Here is a 25,725-nt window from a genome sequence, read left to right as displayed (position 1 = left end):
TAAGGAACAAGCAGTGGGGAAAGGCCAGGGTGAGCTGGGAGCCGTTTTTCACAGAATCAGAACCGACCGGTTGTGTAAATTACAGAACAAATTATATGTGTTATAAATTGTGATGACAATCCTGTAAGAGAATTTGGCAAGTGGGGGAAGAAAGAAAATGTGTGATAATTTTGTCATGTTTTATAGAAGGGAATCCATAGATATGGACTAAAATAGGAAAGAATTTATTTTTAAAATGAGTATTTTAAAGTATTTCCTCTTAATTTTACAGGCATATGTTATGAGCTAATACTTCTTGTAATAAAAAGTTATTCGAAGTTCAGCACTTTCTTCGGTTTCACTTTAACTTCTTTTCTGTTAGATTCAGAGAGTTAGTTTGGATTAAAAATAGCAATACATATTAGAGCCTTATATATGCTGGTCTCTCAGAGAGATGTGCCTACCAAGTGTTAATGATGTTGCTCCCGGGTGGTGATATTTAAAAATACTTCCTTTTAAAAATGTGGTGTTTTCTTTACTCTTTGAGTATTTAAATTCGCAATTTAAAAATTACGATACCAAGTCACTTTTTCTTCAAAAGACCGTGCACACACTGGGGTGCCGAGGTTGAGGGGGGAGAAGAGGTTCGGAGACCAGTGCAGGAAGCCTGGGCTGTGCCCCTGGCGAGCAGGAGAGGAAGCTGAGCCCAGGGAGGGCTGAGCTCCATCTGCTCGTTTGTCTTAGATCGCGCTGTTTTCTCAGTCAGAAGTTACAAAGGTGAAGACAACAGTGGCTCAAAGTGCTGTGTCCCGTGCTGTCTGAGGAAAGAGATGCCCCAGAGACGCAGCAGGGACGGGAGGGCAAGCACCCCAGGGGCTCGGGTGCTGGGAGCAGTGCCTCTTTCACAGGACAGAATGGCAACCTGGTTGTTTGGGTGAGTGGCCAACATTTACTTGAAAACCAAGGGAGATGGCTGTGAAATTTCAGTTTTCACACCAAGTTACAGTTTTGGAAAATTTGCACCTACTATTGTGCTTCCACAGTATTTAAAGAGATTTTTGCTGGTGATGTAACTAGTGATTTTTGGCTTTGAATAATGAGCCGTGTCGGCATTTGGGATCGTTATGGTGATCGTGTGGTAGAACCACAACAGGGGGTGCCCTTCAGGGCCCCAGGCAGGTCAAGGGAGTCGACGCAGCCGGCGCAGCTCCGGGACGTGGTTTCAGCTCACACAGCACAACCGAGCTTCTCCATTCCAAGTAACTTTATTTTCAAGGAGTCTGAAAACCACATGAAGTTGCAAGAACAGTGCAGAGCCCCTCCACCCACACCTCAGCTTCCCCTGCAGCAGTGAGGGCCACAGGCCTGGACAAGACCCGGCGAGCGAGGCGGTGACTCGGAGCAGACTCACAGGTCAAGTCTGGTTTTCCCACACTCGTCGCTTTTCCCCAGCAGACCTTTAAGAGACTCTCGCTTGTGGAATTTCAGTGCAATATCGAAAATAACACTCATGCTGACCAGTAAAAGGAGTGAAAATACCCTCCCTTGCCCACAGACGGGTCTACGTGACCAGTTCCTCTAAACATGTGGATTGCAGCCAAGTGGACACAGAACCCAACTGTCCTCAGTGAAGCCGGACATGAAAGAGAGTTGCAAAAATATAAAATAACACCATTCTTCTTGCTAAACATTTGTTTTTGAAAATAGTTATTTTTCTTAAAAATTTGTTATATTAACTTACAACAGGGTTATACCTTTATTTTTAAATGAATAAATTTTTTGACATGTCTTAATTTTAGTTTCAAAAGCCATTCATGCTGACAGATGCGACCTCAGATGGCAGAGCCCCCGGGCCTCCTGTGGTGTCTGTACAGGGCCAGACAGGACCCTGTTCCCACAGGGCTGCTGGGCTCTGAAGGTCACACACACACACATACACACACCCTGGTGACCTTTCAAGGCACCAATTTAAACACACAACTTTGGGTCATATCCTCACTTACCCAGAGGGAGTTAAAAGTTCAGAAGTGGCTGGAGTGATTGTCAACAGGGCAAAGGAAGCCACTTGCTACTGAACCGGAATGCAAGCACAGCAGTCCAAGAAACTGCAGGTATTCGTCAACATTGTAGAAGCCACACATTTCTTTTTTTCAGAACAATCTTGCATTTAGATCACATCCAGATCCACGGAATAAAGTAGACTTTGGAAGTATCTGGTTTTCCAGTGTCTAAGACTTGGCGTGGCTCCGATCCGAGGCGACGAAGGACAGGCAGACAGCCGCCGTGAGGAGCAGGTGCACGCCCTCGTAGAGAAGTTTCGGAGAAAACACGCTCCATATGAACAAGTGGTAGCGCAGGGATGTCACCAGAAGGATGTACGCAGACGCTGGGAGAGAGCAGAGCAATGCGTAGCAGAAGCAGGCGTGTCTCAGGGCTGAACCACTGTGGAGGGAACGGGGCTGTGAGCGAGCTGCACACGACCCAGACACGTGTCCGGTCGGTCTGGTGAGGGGCCCAAGGAGGCAGTGGCCGCCGGCAGGACCTCCACCACTCTCCCGCCGTCGCAATCCCTGATGTAGTTTTGAAAAAAATGCATCCCTCTAGTTTGCATAGTAACCTATTTAGAAATGATATGTGTGTACTACTATACTCTCACATGTATTATAAAATATGAACAACGAAGAGAAAATCACGTAAGACTATGAACTATATGCCAAGAAATTGAACAATCTGGAAGAAATGGATTAATTCCTAGAAATACACAATCTTCCAACAGAGTCAAGAAGAAAGAAAACCTGAAGGGACTGATAACTGCTAAAGAAATCGAAGCAGTAACCAAAAAACTCCCAACAGGAGTTCTGGAACGGATGGCTTCACAGGCAAATTTCTCTGAACACTCAAAGAAAAATTAACACCTTCCCAAACTGCTCCAAAAAATTCAAGAGGGAAGGCTCCTAAGCTCACTTCACGAGGGCAGTATTATCCTAATTCCAAGACCAGACAGGGACACTACTAAAAAAGAAAACTGTAGGCCAGCATCCCTGATGGGCATAGATCCAAACACCCCTGACAGAGTATGAGCAAACCGAATCCCGCAAAGTGTCGAGAAGCTCACGCACCATGACCAAGGCTGCACGGAGAGCCCGGGAAGCAAGCCCCACCCATGCGGCCCACAGAGGAGACAAGAGCATTCAGTCTCCTCAAAAAAGGTGCAGGGGAAACTGGGCAGATTATGTGCGAAACACGGACCAGACCATCTTCTCACACACATGTGAGAAGCAACTCCCAATGGATGGAAGACTCAACGGCAAGACCCTCGGCCTCAGTGCACCCTGCTTCCTTCTTCTCTCACGCCCATGCGGGGCCCCCCGCCCTAGGCCAGCATGTCTGCTGCCTGCATGCCCTCCTGTCCCCGGCGCTTGTGGCCCAGCTGAGGCCCCACCGGACCATAAGCTCCTTCAGCAAGTCCGGCGTCTGCACTAGGGATCCGACCCATCAGAGAGGGGACCCCAGGGAGCCCACCCCCTCCAGGAACCATGACACGAGGGAAACTTGGGAGAAGCCTCGTGGACAGACATGTCTCAGCCCCTCGCCTGTGGGGTGTGTCTGCCCAGCTGGAGGCTGCGCCCGATCCCACCCAAGTGAGCCGGGGGCTCCTGAAGCCACAGCTCAGGGTCACCACCCCCGTGACCTCGGCAAGGAGTGATCTGTGCTTCGGGACGGTGCATGGCAGCTGTGCACCACACTCTCTGAGAGACACAAAGGGGCTTCACCTGCGGGTGTCGGAGCTCAGGAAGTTCACCAAGTGGCTGGCCCACAGCACAGGCCCCGCGTACGTTGAGAACGCTGTCAGGAACACGGCGGGGACCTCCACGTAGGTGTTCAGACCCACGAAGCCCGCCGAGATGTCCACTGTGGCGATGTTGTTGGAGTTTCCCTGGAAGGCAAGGAGACAGCGCTGACACGGCCACCCATAGCATGGCCACGGCGATGGGGAAGCCCAGGAGCCCTGGCCTCCCATCCACCCCTCTCTGTCCCGCTGACCCTGGACACACCGTCTCTCCACCAGCTGCCTCCCCCAGAGGCTCACAGGTGGAAGACCTGGCCCGCGAGGAGCCGGGCAAAGCCTGCCGATCGGTGGCCAATCCCGAATGCCCGAGATCTGTCCACCTACCACCGAGACCACTCCTGCCCCCCACCCCCACTCCGCCCCACCTGAAACCAGGTCCAGGGGCTTCATGTGACCCTGAGAGGTAGCGTGGCCAAGGGCACTCGCTGGAGGCAGAGGGCGGTGCTGCCCACTGAGGGCTGGTTGGATGGGTGGACGCTGCTGTCAGACCAGGGGCCGGCCGCCTGGAGGGCGCACGTCCAGCACAATGTGAGACCCAAGACCTGGTTGAGAACCAGCAGCTTCAGCGAGGAGCCCACTGCCACGCAGCTGCCCCTGCACGGGTGGGCTTCTGGATGCAGGAAGGGTCTCCTAAGACTCAGCCCCTCTTTCCACTTTCAGTCTTTATCAATGCTCGCGACCCTTCCTCAGAAACTCCGGACACTTACAGATGTGACCACACCCCAGCCCCGCAAGGGCCCCTCCACAGAGCACTTCACCAGCGGCGCAGCACGCGACTCCGCCTGCATTCACAGCTCTGCGTGCTCAGCCGTCCCCCCCACTTGCCCTCCTTGGGCTGCGCGTCGTTCTAGGCAGCCACGGGGTCATGGTGTGAGCCCCCAACACCCTGGCCTCACTGTCTGACCTCAGCCCCGCCCTCGACAGCCACCCTGTGTTTAGCTGCCCCTTCAGTCCACTCTGCCCCCGGCCACCTGGGCTCCCCCGAAGGCTATCAGCAGCCACCCCCTCCCAATGCCCCGGCGACTGAGACCCCTGCGCTGCCGGGGGGAGGAGGGAGTCCCTGAGCGACGGGCACGTGATGAGGGAGGCAGCTGGGCGTCCCACGAAGGGTCGATGTGATCCTGTGGGGGCAGCTCGGGCAGGGACCACCTGCCAGGGCTTTCTGGCACGAACTCCTTTAACCCTCACCAGGCCTGACCCAGTGCCATGGGACTGTGCACGGGGGGAAACCGAGGCAGAGAGAGGCCCAGAGCCTGTGCAGTGCTGGCAGGTGCTGTCGGGGAGTCAGCTGCAAGCCCGGGGCAGGAAGCCCCTGGTCTTCTCCCAGGAAGCCTGGCTGACGGGCGACTGCCTGTCACCGGCGCACACGCCGTGGGTCTGCGGCACAAAGACCAAGTCAGCGTGGACCTCACCCGCGGACAGGTCCCAACACGGGGGCGGTGAGCATGGCAGGGACACCAGAGCCACTGGACACATGACTGTGGCCACCCCGGGTGGCCCCTGAGATGCAGCAGCATCGCCCCCGAGGAGTGAAGCCATAGGCCGTGGAGCGGCAAACAGACGTGAGGCCGTGTCCTCACTCCAGTCTTCCTGACGCCGAGGCCTCAGGGCCGGTCGCGCCACACACCAGTGTCGTGGCTCAGGGGCAGCAGCGGCTGCCGAGTCCTCGTCCGCAAACACGAGGACACACTGCGGGCAGGTGCCCGGGGCGGGGCGCTGTGTCCGTCACGCACGCTCTCGGGCACAGTGCCTGGCAGCCTGGGGAAGGGTGGACGTGCTGATTTCCTACAGTGACAGCATTCCCCACCGAGCCTCTCGTGTCCGAGAGCGAGGGGGGTCCTTCCTGCGCCTCTGCTTGGAGACAGCCACCAGGCCCAGTCCTGTGCGTGGCGCCCAGGGACAGCGAGGAGACAGGCCGACGCTGGCCGTTTGGGAGCCTCTGCAGTGACGCTGAAGCAGCACCGAGCGTGTGGCTCCCCAGCGTCAGAGGACCCCCACGCGAGTGCCCGGTTCCAGGGCAACGGGAGCGGCCGGGCGGGGAGGAGCCTGCGGGCCTGGCTGGCTCCCGCAGCACCACGCTCACAGCCGGGGCTTCGCCTTCTCCATCCCCGGGGGCGCGCTCCGAGTCCTGGGCACGCTGCACCTCCCCACACCCTTGACGCTCGTGAGCTTCCAGATTTCTTCTGAAAGGCAAAAAGCTGTGGCCTCTGAAATTCGGGTGCTCAACGCCCTGGAGACACCGAAGTCAGGCTCGTGGGGCCAAGCGACCGGACTTCCCCGCCAGCACCGGGGTGACTGCGTGTCCTCCATCACCGCATCTTCCTGTGGCTCCGTGTCTGCTTGGGCGCCAGGCCCGACTCTCGGGCACAAGTCTTGGACCAGCGCCGACCACGAGGCCAAGGTGGGGGGCACCGCGGCCCCTGAGGGCTGTTAATTTCACCCTGATTTCACCCCTGAGGAAACTAAGGCACAGCAGGCCCCGCCAGGAACACGCCCTCCATGAGCTGCCGGCCCAGCTGCGGAGAGAAGCGCGGGCCGGAGGGGCAGCTGCAGCTGGAGAGCGGGACGCAGAGGGGAGGCGGGTCTGAGGGTGGGTGCACAGATGGACTGGAGCAGAAGCAGGCCCTCATCAGGCCACTTGCTCGGGACTTCACCCCTCACCCCTTCTGGGCTTCAGGAAACTGACGGAAAAGCTGTGCGACCAGGAACCTGGGCAACAGGAGGCTCGACTGCCGCGCGGCAGCCGTGCGGGGTCGCCACCTGGGGCGGGAGCTTCTGGCCGCCACCAGGTTGAGGGCAGTGCTCAGCTGGCATGGAGCCGGGTCCCTCCGAGGTAGGAGCTAGACCCTCCGTCCACCTGTCCAGGCGCCCTTCCAGGTGTGAGGTGCACCCTGAGGTGCACCCTGGAGGCGGCTTGGCCTGGCCCCCAGGAGCCCTTCATCACTGGAGAGGAGGTGCGACCACCCCAGGGACCCAGGGGACGGACGGCCAAGCGGAGCCTCGACAGCACAGCCCCCGCCTTGTGCGACGAGGCGAGGAGGACGCACGGCGTTGTGTGCGGTGGGGACACGCCCAGCCCCGGGCCCTCTCGGCAGCCAGTCTGCCGAGCGTGTCGGCCGGAGGAACCGGCTGCACTGCATCTGACAACACGCCTGAGACCGAAGCGTCACCCACCATTCCACCCTGACCGCTCTCTCACCGAACAAACGCTGTAGCCTCCCAACTCGTGCTGAGATCTTCTCAAAGAACACGAAAGGTAAGGGGCACAGAGTTGGTGGCCTCCTACCCACAACAACAAAGAAAACCTACCTGGAAGTAGAAGAACGCTTGACCGAACCAGTAATGCATGGCCGTGACCTCCGCGGCGTTGTGCCTCAGGGGCCTCCAGACGAACCTGGTCATCACGGCCTGGACCAAGAGGCTGCACAGCAGGACGGGAAGGTTGTGCGGCCGGACCAGCAGCGCCGCCAGCAGCACGAGGCCCCCGTGAAGGTCCCACAGGCCTGTGGGCTGGTGTGTGTGGTCTGCGGCAATGACTCGAGACTTAAGCAAGTCCTTGGTGCCCGTGAACAGAAGGCCAAGGACAAACACATAAACAAAACGAGCCTCAATGATACCCCTAAAAAAAAAAACGAAACAGAGTAGATGTGTTAGCACCACCCAGACAAATCCAAACGCATCTTCTCCCATGAAGACCACGTGTCTGCTCACCGCACCAGCCACGGTGCCGCCCACCCACCCGGGGTGCGGCGGAGGGGGTGCCTGGCCCAGGGCCCCTGCCCAGAGGCCGGCGCCGGTCCTCGTGGCGTGCGCTGCTGTGACGGAGCTGGCGCAGGGAACACCACCCTCCTCCCGCCCGAGCACTACCTGGGTACACGTCACTGTTCACCTGACGAGGCCCAGCTCTGCCAGGAACTCCCACGAGTTCACAAACGCTAAGGTACAGCTGCAGGCTCACAACCGAGCAGATGTAAGTCACTGCTTGCACGCGTCTGTGCACACACGTGCCCCGACCACGCACCCTGGGGAGAGGCAGGCGAGTCTGGGCCCCGCAGCGCCCAGCTCTGTGGTTGGGGCGCGGCCACCCGCACGTGCGGAGGAAGGGCACCCAGGGCTCTCAGGGCTGCCCCGACCCGGGAGGGACGCCCGAGTCCGCACGTCCAGGGCCTGGCACCGAGTGGTCGAGTTTGAGCACGTCACCTACAGCTGTCTGGAGGGACCCAGCTCACGGCACTGAGCTGAGGCACGTCAGCTGTGGAACCCCCATACCCCCAAACGCATTTAGGCAGAGTCCAAAAGCCAAATACTTCACACATACTGTAAGAGCTGACCACTTACAGTAACGCCAAGTGAAAACTTTACCGTGGAATAATCACCATAACGATGTCTGTTCCGAAAAACTTAACTTTCACATCTCAGTTTTCTTAGGAAGGGTTACACATTTTTCATAAATTATCTTTTCAACGCGATGAGTTTAACTTGAATAGCCAAGCACTGCCCACCACATGCCAGCGGCCCTGGGGCCCCTCTGCGGCGGAGCTGAGGTCCCAGCACCCAGGGCCCAGGCGGGAGCTCACGGCAGGCCCGCAGAGTTAGAGGAGGGGCGTGGGGAAGAGCACTGCCTGGCGTGGCCTCGCGCACCGTGGGCCGAGCTTCCCCATGGAGAAGGACGCGAGTCGGTGGGGAGCAGCACTCGCGGTCTGAAAGGAGCGAGGCAGCTGTGAGCGAAGCAGAACCGCAGGTCCAAGCAGAACCGCAGGTCCGGAACCAGCAGGGGCCTGGAACTGGGCCGGGGCGGGCAGGGCGGGCAGCAGGGTTTCACAGAAGAAGGGGAACGGAGAGCAGGGGGCGCGGCCCGCACAGCCGCCACCGCCAAGGGAGGAGAGGGGAGGGTCCAGGTGTGGACGTGGGGGATGTTGCAAGCAGGTGCGCGGACACGAGAGGAACTGTGGAATTTTCTCGCAGGTTGCGCGTGGAGGTTTAGACGAACACCCTGAAACGGGACGGCCGGGCCCCGAGTCTCAGACGCCGAAGCCACCACACGGCCCTTTGCGGCCTCCATCTCGGGTGGAGGCCCAGCACCCAGCCAGGCTCTCGACTCCCCACCCCTGTGGGTGGGTCGCTTCCAGGGGTGCCCCTTGGGCCCCTGCCCGCCACATGGCCTGGCCCAGCCCGCAGCCTGCGCCTCGACCTCTGAGGAAAGATGACACCTGCTTTTCTCCCTCTGCGTGGAAAAGTGACACACAGCTGAGCGAGACTGACAGCAGCCACTAGACGGTCTGCGTGCTGGAAACCATGGCAACCAGTGACACTGTGCCGCGTGTCCCACAGACGTGACAATGTGCTCCTGGGCCGTGGGCTCGGGCCACACGCCAGTCCAAGCCACTGCTCCCTGCCTCTGTGTGCCCTGCAAGGACCCACCACTCGCCGAGCTACGCGGTGGCAGTGAGAGTCCAGAACGCCCTAACTCAGGGGCTCACCCACCACAGCCGCCACTGGCCTCGCTTTCACCCTGTGCCCTGGCGGCTGCCTCCGAGGGCACAGCAGCTGGGCCCCACCCTCGGCCTCATCTCGGCTTCTCTTCTGAAGAGCTGTGCAGGGGACGCCCGGGTCAGGGGCTGGGCACACGCGTTTCACACACAGCCCTGCAGCCGTCACCCGCCCGTCTCCATTGAGCACAGGGGAGCCGCCCTGCTGACCGGCCGGGGCCTGCCTGCCTGCCTGGCCGGCGCTCTGGACAGCTCGCTCTGTGCTGCACTGGCCAACTGCCCGGCAGCACCCACGTGCTACCGTCTCGTAGCTTCCGGACCAAACAAACTGGAATCCTTTAGGTTCCTTGTTCTAGTAAAAGGCAAAAGGTTTATACGATCTGAAAAGAAACCAGAGTATATGTTCCTTATCTTTAAAAGCTGCTTTGTTTAAAAAATAAACCTCACACATCTTCCTCCCGAGGTCCCCGTCTCTCTCCAGACAGAGCAAGGAGGGAAGCGGAGCCCTTCACTGAGGCGTGCCCCACTCCCTGCCGGCGGAACCCACTCCCGGACCACGGGCTGCGACACCCTCCAGGCAGCACGGCCCGTTTCAGTGCACGAGACGGGGACAGGCCTAGGCACAGCCCTCGGGTCTGCCGGTCCACATACTTGGAAATGCCCTTGCTCTCTCGTTGCCACGGCAGCAGCAGGTGGCCGGTGGCCGCCCGGTAGCAGTAGACGCCCAGCAGGCCGAGTGCCATGGCCACCCTGGACACTGGGGAGCACCGCCGGTGAGCCAGCGTGAAGATCGCCAGGAGGCACAGGGCGGCCAGCACGGAGAGCTCGGCTTTGTGGTGGGAGCTGAAATGAGACGGAAAGTGCCAGGAATTACCGACAGGCGAGACTGCTGGCTCGTGGACCCACACCCAGGGGCGTTCTAAGAGCTGCCCTGAGACCAGCTGGCTCTTCGGAAAAGCAAACAAGAAAACCGTCGGTGACTTCAGTCCAGACCGAGGCTTGCATGAGGTGACAAAGGAAGGGCCGTTCACGTGCTTCACGCACCGAGGGCCCCACCAGCAGCCCGGCCCCGCCCGGGGCAGGGACACACGGGAAACACTGGGCCTCGCGCCCCTTCCCAGGACGGCCATACGTCCCCCAGCGCAGGTGCAGGGCGAACCACGTGCTTCCCAGGGTGCACCCCACTCATGGGGACACGCACCTCCTGGTGTGACCCTCCTCCCGGGGCAGGGCTGGCCCCGCTGCTGCCCACTGAGCGCTGACTGCTCACAGAGCCAGACACGCAGCAGCTGAAGTGGCTGGGTGAGCACTCCGCCCAGGCATCTGCACACGTGAGTGAGGTGCCTGGGGGAGTGCTGAGGACAGACACGGCTGCGGTCAGGACCTAGGTCCCGGGGACAGCAGGCGGCCTGGGACCACACTGCGGCTGGGTCTTTGCTCTCAGGCGTGGTCAAGTGGATGTCCCTTCATTGGGGTGGACTGGACATTTTACGCTCTGCCCTGAGTTGTTCAGTGTCACAACTGAAAAAAGGACTGGGCTGCCCCTCAAGCTCTGTCAGGAGGGAGGGGTGGGGTCATGCTGCTGCCTCTGCAAACTGGCACGAACAACTTGTGACACGGGAGCCAGGCCCAGCGTGTGGAGGAATGCCCCAACTGGGCTGTGGGCACTGCTGGGGAGGTGCCCCTGCACCCACAGGGGTGTCTCTGCGGTGGGAATCGGCAAATTCCCCTGCACGGAGGCAGTTTTCCAGAAAAACAAGTGTGTCATGGTGCTGTCCCGGGGGCTGCTGTGCTCGGGCTCTGGACACCTGGCAGGGCCACGCTGGGTGGACAGTGCAGCTCCCCGCTCCCCCCGCCGGGAGGACAGCAGTGTCCTCGGGGAAGGGCAGTGAGGGGCAGACCGGCATCCCTGCCGCAGTTATCGCTGACAGCTCACGTGTTTTCAGACACCACCGATCACAGGACTCGGCGGTGAGAGCCGAACACAGCGGGACAGCCTCACGTAGGCCCACCTTTCAACGTCAGTTTAGGGCCCGGGGCGCATGCTCCCATTCCCTGCGACCTCAAATGCCGTTTGCGCCCTGAACGTGAAGAACAGGCCCACCTTTTGCAGAAGGAGGCTGTGAGTGGCCTGCACTCTCACCTGGCGAGCCAGTGCCCCAGGTCGGGGCGGTGGGCCCACTGCACCCCCGTGTGGTTCAGGGACCGCAGCAGCCGGCAGCAGCTGAGCACCAGCCACGGGCTCGCCAGCACCATCCACTTCTCAGGGCCACGGAGTGCGTCCAAGGAGGAGCAGCCCTTGCGTCTTTGGTCCAGGTCCAACACGTCATGGCGAGGGCTCTGACTGCGCCGAGTTGGGGCCGCACCAGCGAGCCCTTCTGCCCTGTCGCCGTCGTCCCCTGGGAAGCAGCGCCTGCAGATGTCGTGACCCAGGGCCAGACACAGGGTGTTGACGAGGAAGTACCAGGTCTGGTGCTCCTCCTCGACGAAGCTGCTCGAGCCCAGGCTTGCGGCATGGCCCAGCGTCCCCAGCAAGAGGAGGAGGTCCAACTCCGGCCACCTGGGGCCAGGGTGCACCGGGTTCTGTGAAGAGGGACGAGTGCTCCGTGAGGGGAAACCCCGACCGCCGCGCGGATCCTGCGCCACGTGCTGCGCGTGGTGGATCGGGGAACACAGCCCACGGGGGCACCTGCGGGGGACACGGGCCGCCCTCACCCTGGACTGCCCGTCTGAGGCCGAGTGGCAGCGAGATGCTGGGCGCTCAGACCGGAACCGCTTGGCGGTGCAGGGTGCAGAGAGCCCACCCTCCCGAGCCGTCGGGGGCCACGGCCAGACCCTGCTACCGGACAGTTCCCCCCAAGCCAGACCCCTCACGTCCCATGAATTTTCCAGAAACCCAGAAAGTTCCCACTGAAGTGGTCAATTCTATTGAAATGACGCAGTTGGCATCACAGCACCGTCCCTTACGTGCACCAACTGAAAGAAGGGTGAGCACTTAGCCACCGTCACCCGGCAGCTCCCCAGCCAGTTCCGTGCGCGTCCCGCTGGGAGACAGCACACGGATGCCGAGAGCCTGCCCTCAGGGCCCCACGCGGCTCCCTCAGACACGGCGGGCTGGGGAGGGGAGCGGCTCTGGGCTGGGTCCCCTGGGCGCTGGGACCACCCACCTGCCCACCTCTCCCCCGAGACCCTGCCAGCACAGCCGGCTGGGGAGCGGTGGGCGAGAGGCCGAAGGCTCCGAGCGCCCGGAAAAGGATGCTGTGGTGTTGAGGAGGCAGAATGGGGTCTGGGGAGGGCGGGACCCACACGGGGCTGAGCCTCTTCCTACCTCCCCCGGCCACACCCCCATCGCCGTTGGAGCGGTTGGACGGTTGGACGAGAAGCTTCCCCGCCAGCCAGCTGCCTGCCCACCTGGGACCAGCTCTGCGCGGCCCCCGTGTGACAGTCACAGGCCTGGAGGCGCTGACTCCCCCGCCTGCAGGTGGGGCCTGGGAGCGCAGCGCTCGGGGACAGGCTGCCCTCACAGGTCTTTCCTCACCAGCCAGTGCTGCCAGGGAGTGACCGACTGACCGAACTAACCAAAAACGGCCCAGGTGGAGAGACGGTGTCGCGTCTGCGGGGACCAGTCTTACCCTCCTCAGGAGCTCTCCACCCACAAGCGTCCTGGTCAGGGCGGACGCGACTGCGCAGAGCAGGGCAGAGGCGAGCGCCAGCACCGTGGCCACGGCCGGCCACGCGAGGCTGCAGAAGTAGCAGGAGCTCTCGGCTGAGGTGCAGACGATGACGTGCACGGCCCCGAGCAGCAGCAGCGTCAGATAGAAGAGCAGACAGAACACGGGCGACGACAGGGGCACGTCCAGCTCGGCCGTGGCGCCCAGCGCCTGGGGGACGCTGAGCAGCAGCAGGGCAAGGACCTGGGACAGGACAGCAGGGCACGTTCACGACTGTGGGGCTTGCGGGCGCCACCCGGATGGGCGCCTGCCACGGTGTGCTGGGGACACACGGGATCGCGCAGGAAACCCCTACGCCGACGTTACACGTTCTGTGCACTGGAACGCCCTGGCCCGGTCACCACGTCCGTCCCACGGATGGGCCACGCGAGCACGTACCTCCAGCACCACGACGGCCCCCACCAGCATGGAGTAGACGTCATAGTGGGCGCCCTGTGCGCTCAGGGCCAGGCTCAGGGTCCTCAGGGCATCCGAGTACTGCCTGCGGACCTTGCTCCCGAGGCTGAGGAGGACGTCGGAGGGGCTGTCCCCCAGGTACAGGCGAACCCAGTTGGCGTGCAGCCTCTCTGACTTCTGGAACTGCTCAAACCCAGGCTCTGGGGGAGGAGGAGGGTCACACAGACACACCCGCTCAGGAGGGTCAGGGCCAAAGCGCCAGAGCCGGCAGAGCGACGCCAGGACTCCGCCGGGTGCGGGGGCGCGGCCTGACTCACCCCTCTCGTAGGAAGGCACGTTCTCCTGCAGCAGCCTGCGGAGCTGCACCGCGTTCAGATGCAGGAGTCGCAGCTGCTCCCGCATCGCTCTGTCCGCCACGACAGGGAGCAGGAGGCAGCCCACGCTGTGTTTCGGAATCGGCAGACCAAGCCCTATCGCGAGTGTTGCGGCCACGTCTGTCTGTTGGACGTGCTGTGGCCGCCTGACGTCACCTGCGGAAGAAGCCGTGTGGGTGACAGGGTCTGGGACACACAGGGTGGCAGCGGTTCTCCAGTCTGACCTCTGCAACGAGCATCGATCCCAGCTCCCGTCTCTCTGAACCCCCCCACCGTGGGTTCACGTGGAGTGCACTGGCCGTCTGATGCCTGTCAACTGACTGAACGCCCACCGGGAGGGGTGCGCTGCCTTCCCCAGACCCGCGTGCAATGCCTGGGGGGCTCCAGCACACACACACACGCGCACATGCACACGCAATGCTGAGTGAGCTCCGCAGCGTGGTGTGGCACAGGGCGAGCAGGCGGCCCAGCAGATGGTCACCTGATGGACGGCCCCTTCAGCAAAGTCAACAAACCCTTGAAAAGGGCGAGGGCTGGTCTCTGGCGGCCCTGGCCTTGGGACTCAGAGTGGTCCCCACCGCCCCATGGAGCAGCTACCAACTTCCCGACGGCTCCTGAGCAGGAGTGGGGGGACCACTACGAGGAGAGTGTGTCCCGGAGCCAGCCCTGCCTGCTGCCGGCCTGAAGCGCTTCCAGTACCAGCAGTGGCTACCTGTTCCCACCCTGCTGACTCCTGCAAGGAGGTGGGTGTGACCCAGGACACTGGGCTCCAGCCCCAGCTCTGCATCCTCCAGTGCAGGGCCTCAGATGAGAAGGTCCATGCAGTCCTGGCTGGTGTGGCTCAGTGGACTGAGTGCTGGCCTGCGAACCAAAAGGTCACTGGTTCGATTCCCAGCCAGGACACAGGCCTGAGTTGGGGGCCAGGTCCCCAGTAGGGGGGATGCGAGAGGCAACCACACATTGATGTTTCTCTCCCTCCCTCCTTTCCCATTTCTGTAAACATAAATTCTTAAAAAGAAAAAAAAAAAAGGAGCCCCACGCAGCCAGCATCCTGCCTGTGAAGTGGCCCCCCAGCCCCCGTACCCCAGGAACTCCTGCGCAGGCTGGCAGGGGCCAGGGGGCCACCAGGAGAGCCCACTGGGGAGGCGGGCGTCTCGCAGACACTGCAGTGTGAGTGTGCAGATGGTCAGCCTTGTCTGTGGTATTTTTCAGTCATATAGAATTTTTCTTTTTTAATTGGATCAAATTTACTCTCTCTTCTTGACTGACCCTCCTCTGACAGCCCCTGGGTAGACTTGGAAAGAGGTTTTCTCTCCAATGTCACTGATTTTTCCCTGTAGCGTTCTCTTACATTAAGGGCATTGGTCTGAAACAAACCGAACCCGAAGAAAAAGCCCCCCTGGGGACTGGCCAAGGGCGCTGGGCCGGCTGTCGTTCCAAGGCCCCGAAGCGCAAGGCCACCGCCAGCCCCGGTCACGCAAGGACCCTGCGTGCGGGACTACAGGCGCGGTTCCGCTGTCGGTCGCCCCACAGAGCAGTGTGTCTGGCAGCCGCGGCCCAGAGCAGGGAAGTGGCCCAGGCTGTGCTGGAGAACACACGATGCCGTGCGAGAACACGTCTACACGGAAACATGTTCACCAACGCATACGTGAAGCCAAAACGAGGGAACAAGCGCCCGCCGCCTGACGGATGGACGGGTGACGAATGTCATGCAGCGAGAGGGGGGCGGGGACCGAGCGCACGCGGCGCTGTGTGTGGGCCCTGGAGCCAGCGTCCAGCCTCGCGAGACCACGTGCTCCGAGGAGTTAAATCCGACAGAGGCAAAGAGATGGCCGGGCCGGGGTGGGCACCCCGGGCTGGCGGGAGGCGCTGAGTGGCCTCCAACGAGGTAATGCGGTGCCAGAGCGGTGCCAAGGGTGCCGCCCGTCTCCGCATGCACTGGGAGGGAGCGGCCCTGGCTCCCGCAGCGAGCACGAGCAGGTTCCACGAGACGGCCGCCCCTGGAGCAAACGCTGGCACGGTGGTCAGGCACCGATGAGGTCAGGCGCCCAGCAGCTCTGAGCGAGAGGGGCTGTGAGAGGCAGGCTTCAGGCAGACGACAGCCCCAGGCCCTGAGAGCACAGATCCACCGGCCCAGCTGCCTCTTCTCCTCCCACACGGGCCGGTCCGCTGCAGGAGCTCAGTGACCCGCACTGGACAAACGCGCAGCCGGGAGAGAAGGCGGGTGTGGGCCTGGGGCTCTCACTCCGCCCGTGGCCACACGGACCCTACTGTGCCCGGGGTGGGGGACGGCGGGGCGGAGAGGCCGGTGCTCTGGCGGGTGCTGTGCCCCTCACTGGGAGGCAGGCTCCCGCAGTGCTGGGCGCTGCTGAGGATCCAGGAGGAGAAGCCGCAGGGTCTAAGGAAACGACAGCGAGCTGTCAGCGAGCAGGCCCTGGGGGAGGGCGAGGGCCGGAGGGCTGGCGTGTACGTGGGTGCAGAGCAGGGTGTGACGGCGATGACAGGCGGCCCTCAGTGAATCCTGCTGGGACTGGTCTTGTGACTCTTGCTGACGTGGCTACTCGGCCGACATGCAGACCCAGTAACGGATGCTGCTCACAGAGCTGAAGTGTCTGTGTCCGTGCCGGTTCACGCACGTGGCCCGCGTGGCTCTGAGATGCCAGTCCCGGAGACCTGGGCCTGGCATGCACGTGGCGCAGTGCCCACCAGGGGTGTCTGTGTTGTACCAGTCAGAGCAGGAAACCTCCCCTCCCAACCCCGACCGCCCCATCAGTTTTCATCCTCCCGTTACGCAGGATGTTTGAAACTTAGCTTCCAAATACAGTTTTAAAGTTAAAACCGAATTACATAAGGCAGAAATAAAACAGTTACGACATGTCAGTCGTCCCTAGCGTCTCACCGGGTTTCCTTTCAAAAGCAGAGCTGACCAGGACCAGCGCGGTGTTCACCTCCTCCACAGAGGAGGCCCCGTGGCCGCCGCGCTCAGCCATGCCGTGGTCGCCACAAAGGACCAGCAAACTGGGCGAGGACGTCTCTCTCTCCTGGAAAGCAAAGGAAGACAGTTCACCTGTGTTCCTACTGAGAACACACAATCTTGTTCAGACATCACCTTTAGATTTTAGCTTCAGGAACAGCTGCTCTTTCTAAATTAGTTATTTTTCCTTTCTACCTACGAGCTTATAGTCAGATCAAAGGGTCGCTGTCACATATCACACATGAAACACACACAGTCACACGAGGGTCACACGGCACAGCAGGCAGGGACGAGGGCCTCTCGGGGCCCGGGGTCTGGGTCTGGACTTCTCTGCCCCTCCCGGGCTGAGCACCCGTGCACACCCCTCTGCGCGCCTCGGGGTCCTCCTCTGTCCCACACAGCCGCCGCCCGGCTCCAGCCACCAGCCTCTGCCCAGCAGGCCTCGCAGGCCCCGCCTCGCCCTGGCTCTTGGCCTGCGGAAGGCCTGTCCGCCCTCCCTCCCTTCCAGCCTCCGCTCACACCCCGCGTGTCTGCTCTGACCACAGTGCTGACAACCCCACCCCCACCCCCTGGCCTGGCCCTCCCGTGGCACCTGCCAGAACACTTCTGCACTCAGTTGCTGGGCCTCTTGTTTGCCCCGCCGCTGCAGCGCACGTTCCACAGAGGCCCAGACAGGCAGGGGTGCAGGAGGCGTTTGAGAAACACGAGCCGGGTAAACCGTGACGGCGGAGATGGAGCCAGTGCCGGTGGGCCCCACGGGGCGGCCACCGTCACGTTCCCGCTTCAGTTCCTCCAGGGGACGTGGGCACGAGGATGCCCGAGCCCCAAGACGCACTGCAGCGCGGCTCACCTGTGAGAGCAGCGAGGTGTGGATCCTCATCAGGATGCTGTCCATCTCGCCGAGCTTGCGCCCGATCAGCGGGCTGTGGGGCCCGGAGACGTGGCCGACGTGGTCCAGCCCCAAGTAGTGAAGGATCAGCACGTCCCAGTCCCCTCTCTTCAGGACGGCACCCAGGTGCCTGGTGACGTTGTCGTCCACCTTGAAGGGAGGAGGCGCACATGACGAGCCCGGAGTCTCCCTCCCTCCGCACTCCCCTAGACACACCGTGGGGCTGTCACGAACGACCGGGTTCGCTTTAGGTGACGGGACTTGTGGCAGTTCGAAAAGCCCGAGAAAAAAATAAAAACTTGCGTGAGAATTAAACAGACATCAGCAGGAGACTCAGGCCTCACTAACACCGCCATCCGGTCTCTGGGTCACAGATGGAACACGCTGTGCAGGTCACGTGAAGGAGCAAGGTGTGTTCCGAGAGACTCTGTGCACCACTGCGCAGGCCTGAGCGAGTGACCAGGTCACCACAAGGTGACGGCGGGCGCAGGGCAGCAGAGTGAAGACAGGAGAGGAGCCAGAGCCCGAGCAACCACAGGGGGAAGCGGGGGGCCCGTACGGGCACCCCGTCAGAAAGCTGTTCTGGGAGGAAGACACGTGGCAACCCACGCGAGCCATCGACCATCCCCAAAAGAGGCATCGGTCCCCTCGGCCTGGACCCCTCTCCTTCCCACAGAAAAGCCTACAACAAGAAGGTGTCTATGTGATCGGACCCAGGACAAGGAGACCCGGTCACAGCTGGTCTGTGCTGTGGCGCTTGCAGCCAAGGGCATCGGCGTGAGCAGGCCTGCAGGTGCCTCACCAGGCCCAGCAAAGGGACAGGTGTGACTGTGCGAGACTGTCCACCCCCATGCCAAGTTCAGACACGTGGGTGTCACTGCCCTGTGGGTCTCCCTGTGCACCCAGGCTCCACTTTCCAACCAGGGCTGTAAGCCCAGCCTCAGGCGGATGCCCCTCAGGACCAGGCCGGCCCTCGGCCCTCCCCATGTCACACGCCACCCCACTCGCAGAAGAACTGGGGGTCCCGGGCAGCCCCGGGGTAGTCCTCAGGCTGTGCCTCGGACAGGTGCGGGCACCTGCTATCCTCCTCATAAGTCCACACTCACCTGTAAGACCCAGCTCAAATGTTTCCTTGCCGGGAAGCCCCTCCGGATCCTGCATACGCGTCCACAGGTGTTCAGCTGTTCTAGGCTGTGGGCTCCCGAGAACTGTCCTCACCCTGGCATCGGGGTCTCTGCCCCCGGGTGTGACTGCGTGTGTGCACGGACCGCGCCGGCACTGTCTCCATGCCACTCCCAGCACTGCGAGGCAGCACAGCCACACGCTCCCGCTCTATCTACAGTGACTCCCATTCTTACTGTAGAGACTGACCTCTGTGTAATCTGACACAAAAAACGAGGTGGTTCCATCATACTCCACAAAATGCCGTGGGAATAATTTCACCCACGTCTCATCCCCATAGAAGATGATCCTCCTCCCCGAGGCCCAGGCCTGCGTGATCACATTGTCTTCCAGCAGCGCGGGGGAGTTGAGGTTCCTGACGACGTCGATGAAGCCGGGGAGGCTCCCCGTCATCAGGGCCTGCAGGGGGGGACACACCTGATGAGACTCCAGGGTCCAGAGCACAGAGGGGAAGAGCTGCCACAGACCACAGTGCAGACAAAAGATGCAGGCACAGAACGGGGCTGCGCGCCCTGGAGGCCGGGTCGGTATCAGAACGGGGGAAGCCACCTGCGGGTTCTGGGCAAACCAGAAAGCTCCGTCATGAGCACCTGACCACAGCTCAGCTAAGGAGAGGCTGTGGGAGGAGGCCATGGATAGCTGGATGACTGTGGTGGCCAGAGGACAAGCTATGGATTCTAAGAACCAAAGCAAGTGGCAAAGTGTGGGACCTGCTGAGAAACACAAACCTCTTTGTGTCTCTAACCCACCATCAGCGTCAAATCTGGAAGCTCCACGTCCTGACAGAAAGACCAGAGGTTCTAACAGCCGCTCCAGGTGAAGAGGCAGCTCCTCACACAGGCGGGAGAGCAGTGGTCTTGGAATGAAAACTCACAGGGTTCTCAGAGTAAACTGGCCCATCGATGCAGGTGCCCCCACCCCGCAGTCTGATGCGGCACCATAGCTTCTGGGAGGAGAGGGTGGGCGTGACACCCCTCACACCTCGATACTCGAGGCGTAAGGCAGCGGCCTCCCTCATTCAGCACAGAGTCTGAGAGGCCACGGGATGGGTCACAGTCTCCACGCTCTGGACTTCCCAACGACCCACAATGCTGGCGTCCAGGGACCCGTGCAATGAAAACACGCAGGGACCTGGATCATGCCAAAGATGTTAAAATTCTGCCAAGACTTCTTTAACAGCAAGTGTAAAGGTGAATTAACTGAATGCCTAGAAGGCAAGTTAGAAGCTCAATAAATCTCCACCAAGAGCAACGATAAAAAATGGATTAAATGGTCAAAAACAACCCTTTCTGGACTTTGAAAACTCACAAGGATAGACAATCAACAACCGGTCGAGAGCTTCCTTGAGACAAAGCGCTGAAGCTCCGTGAGCACGCAGGGCACCTGCGGTGTTTCCCACGGTCCACCCACCCCCAGCCCCGAGCTGCAGCAGTCGAGGACCAGGTCGGGGGCCCTCATTGGGAGGTAGCCCTGTGGAACAGCACCACTCCAGGGGCGAGAAACCAACAGGAAGCCAATTCACAGCTGCCTAAGGCTCCACACTGGTGGTGGTAAGAGATCAGCCCAAAACTGAACAGGGCATCTGGGGAGCGAGACAGGTAGAGGCCCCCACATGTCCCCAGATCCATAAGGCTGCGTGTCCACTCAGGAGACGCTAGGGAGGGCCCAGTTACCAGTTCCTTCTGGCTGAACAGGGTCCCTGTTCAAAGAGAGGGTGAGAGTCCGGGCAGGTGTAGAAATGCCCAGGCTGGGAGCGTGTGGCCCGTCCCACACGTGGCCTGCCAGATGGTGACGCCTCATGGCGTTGGGTATTTGCACACAATGTCTGACCAGTCGCTGACCTATGCTGACCTGGGGGCCCTTAGAGAGACTAGCCTGAAAATAAAAACAAGGATTAGGAAATGGCCCAGCAGGGACACCAGCAACTGCACACCTGGGGAGATGCTCTCTAGACGCAGTCCAGGTGAGCAACACCCACAAACCAAACGACAACGAGAACAGCCACCACCCCTGAGTGGGGATCACAAGTGGAGGTGGGGGACACGGATGTGCACATGTTGAATCTCCCCTCAGCACACACACACAGGTGCATGTGCCAGACGGCACAAAAACTCTCTCTGAATACACTTTTTTCTTAAAAAGTGACCTTTTCTCTTACCCCCAAATTCTGCTCACTAAAGAGAACCAGTTAATTTTGGTGAGTCCCTTGTCATACCTTTTTCTGTATGCATACAATCACAAATACACAGATACATTTATACACCAAAATGGTAACAAACTACGTAAATAATTCTGCAACAACTTGCTTTTGCTTGCCAATTAACAACAGATCAGCTGTTACATGTGTATTTAATACTGGAACGTACAATACATTTAACATGTGTAACCAAGACCATTTTGATGGACGTTTACTTTGAAAGCCTTCCCCTGGCAGGGCCCTCTGAGCTGGGGCCCAAAGGCAGAAGGGCTGTCGGGGGACAGGGCTGCACAGGAGAGCGCCCAGCACACGGGGAGGCGGAGCCGTGTGTGATCACCAAGGAGGGAGGTCGAGAGGGGAACGGGGTGGGAGCACAGCCCTGAGCCAGGGTGCGGAGGCCACGGGGAGCCACCCTGGACCAGGCAAGGGTGGCAGCTGAGCCCAGTGATGTCCACAGTGGTAAGGCACCTGTTCACCTCACATCTCGTGAAGAGGAGGTTATCATCCATCTTGAAATATTTACACGGTGACAGACAAAATCTGGTCTCGTGGATGGTTCTCCTTTGCCCTGCTATGATCACTTGTAAAGTTAAGACTCTTTCCCCATGTTCACTGGCCATTTTGATTTCTTCCCTGGTTGATTTCTTCGTGACCTTTGTCCAGCTGCCACGGGACTGCTCTGTCTGACTGGATCCTCTGTATGTGTCATGGGCTTATCATCTTGTTTATGTCAATGATAAATAACTTTTCCAGTTTATGGTTTGTCAGCTGACTGTTTATAATGTCCCGTTTTCATGTAGTCAAATCTGTCCATCATTCTTCTGGGGCCGTTACAAGGTGCTCCCCTCCTTCTCACACTAACTTGGGTTCCCGCCGGCATTTTAAGGAAGGCGGGGGCAGTGCGGCACTCCCTTCACCCAAGGGCACACACAGGTGGTCACTGAGTTGCAGCTGGGGGTCACAAAGTGTGAGAGCTCAAGTCTGTCATCTCCATGGGGATTTCCTGTAGTGGCTGTGGCCTTGGGAACAGTAGCTTCTTGCCGTGGAGAGTGAGGAGGACTCTGCAGAGATAACTGGACAAGGAAATACTTTGGACTCCTATTCTGCTGTGCGCCACAGTGTGACCAACAGAGACTCTGGAACCAGAGTCTTATGCTGCAGTTCCCGATTCCAGTCGTGTGATTTTGGCACTTCAAACCCGTTTCCTCATCTAGAAAATGGTCCCTATTTGTTCAATAAATAGTTCTCGAACCAACCAATAAAGCTTTAGTCTTTTCTTTACCCATGGCTCTTGGGTAAAGCACTGTGCACTTCAAAGCCACACTAGCTAGGTTGAACACTCAAAGGTGTTTTCCAGAGCAGGGACAGTGAGACCTGCGTGAGTACACTCATGCTGGAATGGTCACCGTGCATGCTTCCTGGCTGGACAAGGCTGAGTTTCCTTCCTCACCTGCAAAGTCCAGAGACCGAACTAGATAACCCTGAAGGCATTCCAGGGTTGTCCCTGACCTAATGTCAATGAAAGAAAAGAGCAGGTTAGCAAAGGGGATGGCACCTCTGAGAGCCCGCTGGCCTGGATGACTGGGCACTAAATCCTTCGTGCTTCCCGGCAAGCATGGGCTCTGGCTGCCTGCAAAGGGGTGCACGTCCTGGGTCTCAGTTCCAGCTGGTCAGTCTGGCTTTGTCAGCACTCTCCTGCCCCAGCCAGGTGGACCACACAGTTAAAACCTGGACAAGTAAAACTACAGAGAGCCCTTCTATACCTCTTAAAGAGCCAAACCATAATTTATAAAACATTTAGTCAAACTGTTTACCTTGATTCGAGGCATAGTCACTGTAGGTGGCTTTGCTTCAGCCACAAAACTGTGAGATGCTCCTTTTTCCACGAGGTAAGTGGTGTACGGCATGAATTTCACCCCCTTTGACCCAAACACAAAATCGTCTCTCAAGCCATCTATCAGCATAATGACAACTTTACTGAAAAGAGGAGGCGGACGGTTGGTCCAATTGGAAGTGGCTCCTAGAAAAAAGGAAATTGAATTTTAAACTTCATTTAGCATTCAGTCACCTATAATCCAGTTTCTGCCTACTTCTCTGGCACATATCTTGTCACATCTGTATGTACCAATCCCAGAAAAAAGTGCACAGTGCGGGCAAGGTGGCATTCCGAGTAAGCTCAGAGAGCCCCGGTATTAAGCAATCAGTTGCCCTTGGCATGGTGGGGAGTATAGGACAGGAGAGTCTCTTCTGGAGGGCCTGGGGCATCTAGGAAGCCTGACCTAGAATCACAGTCCTTCACTAAGTGGAAAGCAAAGCTTTTACAAACTGTGTGAACTTGGTCAGGGCCCCCCGTTGTCCAAAACGGGAGCGCCTCTACCTGGCAGGTATTGCTGTAGGTGAGAACCAGGAAGGGGTCCATGCGGGGCAGTCTTCCCTGCTGGCTGGTTAAAAGGTCTTGGAGAAACATTAAAAAAGAAAAAGGAAAAAAAGAAAAAGAAAGCAGGAATCTTTATCTATTGTGACTTACTGAGCAAAAAAAAAGTTGACGGGAAGAGAGTGGCTCAGAGTTGGCTCAGAACGGGGGTGCGGGCGTCCAGGCATGAAAGCCGGAGTGACGCGAGGGTCCGGCCGCGGGGAGCTTACTTTTCGGGGACCAAGAAGGAGGGTCGAAGTGAGGCTGACAGTCGAGGTTGCCAAGTTGCAGGGAAAAGAGGGCGGGAGCGGTAAGCAAAGGGGTCCTGGGCTGGGGACCAGGATGGAAGAGGAGCCCGGGAAGAGCCCGAGAGTAGGGACACAGGGAGTGGGACGCCGGGAACGGGTCCGTACCTGCCGAGGGCTCGGGCGCGGGGGTCTCCGCGTGGTGCTCCGGCCCGGAAAAGGAACGCACAGGGGCCGGGAAGAATCCGCGAAGGAAGAGCGCGACCCCGAGCACCTCGATCACTACGCAGCCTGCGGCGAAGGTCCCGGAGCCCAGCCTCATCGCGCACTCGCGCCGGGCGGGGACCCAGGTCCCGGAGCCCAGGCAGAGCAGCCCAGCGGCAGCCGCTTCGGGATGCAGGGAGCAGCCCCTGAGCCAGAGACCGGTGCCGGCCGCCCAGCGGTCACGCACCAGCGCGCCGGAAGTACGCACTAAAGGGGCGGGCACTTTCCGGCACCGAGCGGCCAGTCTTCTGAGGCCTTAACGTACTTCCGGCGCGCGGCCCCAAGCCCCACATTGGCTCCGCCCATCCTTGAATCTCCGGAAGTAAAGTTCCGCCAGAATTCACTAGGCTGTAAAAGCGAAAGGACTTTTCCCCCATTTTCTTAGTCTTTTACTGACTTCCAGTCCATTTAAAACCTGGTAATGTTTCTTCAAAACGGAATCCCTGTTGACGTGCAAATGGCTTCAGAGTTTTGGGAGAGGCCGTAGTGGCCGACACCTAAACACCGTCAGCGATCGCTGATCCAGCGCGCTCGGTGAAGCTGCCCATCATCTCCCGTGAACTCGCCCTGCCGCCACCGCTGAGTCTGCGAGTCCCGCAGGGGCTCTCCCGCTTCAGGATTTGGGCATTTACTTCACAGCAGAAAAGTCTGGATCAGGGTGTTTCTGTTCTGGTCGTAAAAGCTGCGTGTGATCACGTCCGGTGGAAAGATGCGTGCGCACAGCTCTAGGTGGCCCCAGACCTTTCTCGTGTCTCCTACCGACCTCCCACAGAGACTGCCCCTCGGCGGTCCGCTGGTCCACTCGGCCATCGCTGCAGGCAGCACCGCGGGCCTCCACACGGCTTCTCGAGTCTCAGGGTTTCCTGATCACGAGGGGGCGTGTTCTGAACACAGCTTCCCTATAAACCTTGGGTCTTCAGGGGGGATTAAGGTTCAACGAGGTCCTAAGCGTGGATCCCTAACCCAGATGTCAAGAGGGATCATCGGATGTGTGCTCTTCCACGAAGATATTCTCTCTCTCTCTCTCTCTCTCTCTCTCTCTCTCAGCTTGAACACGAGGCAGAGGCCATGTGAGCGCTGTCCTACGGCAGCTGCCTACAAGCTAAGACAGAGGCTTCAGCGGGAACTCCGCCTCCTCAGCTCTCGGAGCTCCTAGCCTCTGGAACACCTGCTGTAGGCCAGCCAGTCCGTGGTAAGTCGTCACAGCTGCCCGAGCTGGCTCGGCCGCAGACAGCTGGAAACAGGTGCTCACGTGAGTGCGTGTAAGAGCCTGTTCGCAGCAATCACAAGGCAGGAACAGCCCAAACGCCCACCGACAGCAGGAGAATAAACAGGTTGTTGTGTATATATTCCATGGATCATTATTCAGTCATAAAAAGGAATGAAGTACATGATACATGGATATATCTAGAAAACATTATACTAAGTGAAAGACAGACACAAAAGGTGACATATTGTATTATTCCATTTATATGCGATGTCCAGAAGAGAGAACCCCACAGTCAGAATGCAGACTTGTATCTGCCAGGGGCTAAAGGGAGAAACTGCTCAATGAACAAAGGGTTTTCCTTTCAACTGATGGAAATGGTTTAGGACTAGAGGTAATAGACTTGCTCAACATTGTAACTGTATATATGGCACCGTATTGGGTACTTTAAAATGGTTAATTTTGTTACATAAATTCCACTTTAAAAGAGTTCAGGGGTGGCATTCCTTGTGTGGGTCAGGGTGAGGGCGGGATG

The 25,725-nt window shown here is 59.3% G+C and overlaps 1 protein-coding gene across 3 annotated transcripts; it reads right to left on the bottom strand.

Moving 5' to 3' along the window:
- Window positions 1-1,233: 1,233 nt before the first annotated feature.
- On the bottom strand, window positions 1,234-24,974 carry PIGG (phosphatidylinositol glycan anchor biosynthesis class G). Of its 3 annotated transcripts, none has more exons than XM_045834294.1 (13): window positions 23,888-24,971; window positions 22,876-23,081; window positions 19,054-19,263; window positions 17,644-17,832; window positions 16,719-16,860; window positions 13,763-13,975; window positions 13,428-13,645; window positions 12,951-13,232; window positions 11,462-11,901; window positions 9,970-10,161; window positions 7,139-7,448; window positions 3,753-3,916; window positions 1,234-2,421 (listed from the first exon to the last, which is right to left on the bottom strand). In XM_045834294.1, the coding sequence occupies exons 1-13, from the start codon at window positions 24,039-24,041 to the stop codon at window positions 2,208-2,210; spliced, it is 2,934 nt and encodes a 977-aa protein (XP_045690250.1). In that variant the 5' UTR covers window positions 24,042-24,971; the 3' UTR covers window positions 1,234-2,207. The 3 variants fall into 3 exon arrangements, with proteins under 3 accessions (XP_045690250.1, XP_045690252.1, XP_045690251.1); XM_045834295.1 differs by lacking the exon at window positions 1,234-2,421 and adding an exon at window positions 4,195-4,371 and having other exon boundaries at window positions 3,826-3,916; window positions 23,888-24,974; XM_045834296.1 differs by lacking the exons at window positions 19,054-19,263; window positions 22,876-23,081; window positions 23,888-24,971 and adding an exon at window positions 18,789-19,047.
- Window positions 24,975-25,725: the final 751 nt, after the last annotated feature.

This window comes from Phyllostomus hastatus, unplaced genomic scaffold (genome assembly GCF_019186645.2).
Source record: "Phyllostomus hastatus isolate PE091 unplaced genomic scaffold, TTU_PhHast_1.1 phas_contig_196, whole genome shotgun sequence".
NCBI lineage: Eukaryota > Metazoa > Chordata > Mammalia > Chiroptera > Phyllostomidae > Phyllostomus > Phyllostomus hastatus.
Note: the sequence above shows the minus strand (reverse complement) of the source record. Positions and strands in the feature narration are given on the sequence as shown.

What these genes read in the sequence shown, in the direction of transcription:
- PIGG (XM_045834294.1), bottom strand. Translation starts at nt 24,041, where the DNA reads ATGAGGCTGGGCTCCGGGACCTTCGCCGCAGGCTGCGTAGTGATCGAG. An exon ending in GGGCCGTCGTGGTGCTGGAG is followed by an intron (nt 13,233 to 13,427) that starts GTACGTGCTCGC and finishes GTCCTGTCCCAG; the next exon opens with GTCCTTGCCCTGCTGCTGCT. An exon ending in GAGAGCAAGGGCATTTCCAA is followed by an intron (nt 7,449 to 9,969) that starts GTATGTGGACCG and finishes TTTTTTTTTTAG; the next exon opens with GGGTATCATTGAGGCTCGTT.